General features: G+C 40.3%; 1 protein-coding gene across 1 annotated transcript in view; it reads right to left on the reverse strand.

Moving 5' to 3' along the window:
* Positions 1-2,299, reverse strand: part of LOC101856174 (BAI1-associated protein 3) — a gene marked incomplete at its 3' end in the record, with an annotated part of 118,445 nt that overhangs the window by 9,525 nt on the left and 106,621 nt on the right. The window contains 2 exon segments of the mRNA XM_035969301.1: positions 919-993; positions 1,977-2,045. Of these exon segments, the coding sequence (XP_035825194.1) occupies positions 919-993; positions 1,977-2,045 (144 nt within the window).

Raw genomic sequence — 2,299 nt, forward strand, 5'->3', positions numbered from 1 at the left:
ATTTAAAACACAAACTGCATGTTTGAATAAAGAGAAGCACATCGACACAATAATGCTCATTTAGTACTTGGAAAAAGTAAGACAAGCAGACAGAAACATCAGAGGGAAAGTAAAGAAGTAGGACCTACTAGAAGTGCCCTCTAACAAACTCGCAACCTACATGTAATGTACCCTCCCCCCCCCCACCTCTTGCCAATTACATTACGCCAAGACGTGAAAAACGAAAGCATAAACTTGTTCTCCCGGTATCATAAAATGCTGTACACCAGGTTTTCTTTTCACGTGCCCTTAAACCCCCCCCCCCCTCGTTTTGTCCATATCAATTTTTCGTGAACGTTTTGAACAAGTAATTTAAGTCTCCCAGTGTCACGTGTGTATTTTCATTCCATCTATCAGTTCTGCTCCTTTTAATATTTCGAAAACGATAAGAATTCGAGGATTAAAAAAACCCTCAACAACAGCAACCCGCCAATATTAAACCATGAATTCAAGCAGCATGCGCAAAAATAAATCAATTCCGGTATACAATATCACTAGAACAATTGTGTTGGAAGAACTGACCTCTGAGAGTTTGTAGACAAACGGGTACCCCCCCCCCCCCGTATACAATTAAAAATAAATTGAAATGTCAATATTCTGCAGCCAAACCTGGGTCCAAAAACGATCTCCTAGGACATTGGAATTCACAATTCCCCTGTTAGTTCACTCTCCATTAACTGCAAGATGTCTTAAATAAAAATTTAAAAAAAGAGGGGTGTCGCACACTGACAATGTTTGACCTGCCTGTGAAAGTGCACAAGGCAAGAACGATAAATCTACACATCCTCACATCCTCACGGGGATGTGTAGTCAATTACTCAATTAATCATGACATCAGATGACAAGAATCACTAGAACAACTGTGTCAATGTAACTGACCTCTGTGAGTTTGTAGACAAACGGGTAGGCTCCCACCCGATCCGGCCACGCCAGCTGTTTCCAGAACTCTGTGATCTGTGGATGGACGGAGGGCGAGACAAGAGGGAGTGTCATCAAACGAGAAGAATAGATAACTACACGGACAACATCAGCAACAACAACAACAACAACAACAACAACAACAACAACAACAACAACAACAACAATGACGACAACAACAACAATGACGACAACAACAACAACGACAATAACAACAACAACAACAACAACAACAAAACAGCAACAAAATGCAGTTGAAATTGTCCAAGATGGTCACCCGCCCATTGTCCAGGAGAAAAGAGGCTGTCTTGGGTCGCGTCACTTCATATTAAAATATATTTAACTAATTATTCAGGCTCAGCGTTATTTCTAATCAAATGAATAGAAAAATACTGTAATTTTTAATCCAATGAAAGGACAAATACTCTAATTTCATGTCCCATGAAAGGACAAATACTGTAATGTCTAATCAAATGAAAGACACATAGATCTACTACAATTTCTAGTCCAAATCGAAGGGCAAATACTGTGATGTCTAATCAAGTGAAAAGACAAATACTATAATTTCTAATCAAATGAAAGGACAAATACTGTAATGTCTAATCAAGTGAAAGGACAAATACTGTAATGTCTAATCAAGTGAAAGGACAAATACTGTAATGTCTAATCAAGTGAAAGGACAAATACTGTAATGTCTAATCAAGTGAAAGGACAAATACTGTAATGTCTAATCAAATGAAAGGACAAATAGATCTACTGCAATTTCTAATCCAAATCGAAGGGCAAATAGGCTACTGTAATGTCTAATCAAGTGAAAGGGCAAATACTGTAAGGTCTAATCAAGTGAAAGGGCAAATACTGTAAGGTCTAATCAAGTGAAAGGACAAATACTGTAATTTCTAATCCAATGACAGGACACATACTATAATTTCTAGCCCATTGAGAGGACGTTTAATACCGTAATTTTGAATTCAACGGAAGGACAAAATTTTATGCTGTAGTTTCGAACCCAAACCAACCTGCGTGAAGCAGCAGCAGACATCGACAGCAGACGTGCTGTACTTGACGGCAGCATCAACGTGCGCCACCTGGTGGGGGGGGGGGGGGGTGGGATAGAAAGACACGGTGTTGATGATGGTGATGGTGGTGGTGGTGGTGGTGGTTGTGGGGGTGGTGACGAGATAGAAAGACACAGTGATGGTGGTGGTGGTGATGGTGGTGGTGGTGATGGTGGTGATGGTGATGGTGGTGGTGGTGGTGGTGGTGGTGGTGATGGTGGTGATAGAACTAATACTGATGCTCACACTTGTTTTATTGCATGTAATGATACGTGTGATATATG

This window comes from Aplysia californica, unplaced genomic scaffold, assembly GCF_000002075.1.
Source record: "Aplysia californica isolate F4 #8 unplaced genomic scaffold, AplCal3.0 scaffold00135, whole genome shotgun sequence".
Taxonomy (NCBI): domain Eukaryota; kingdom Metazoa; phylum Mollusca; class Gastropoda; order Aplysiida; family Aplysiidae; genus Aplysia; species Aplysia californica.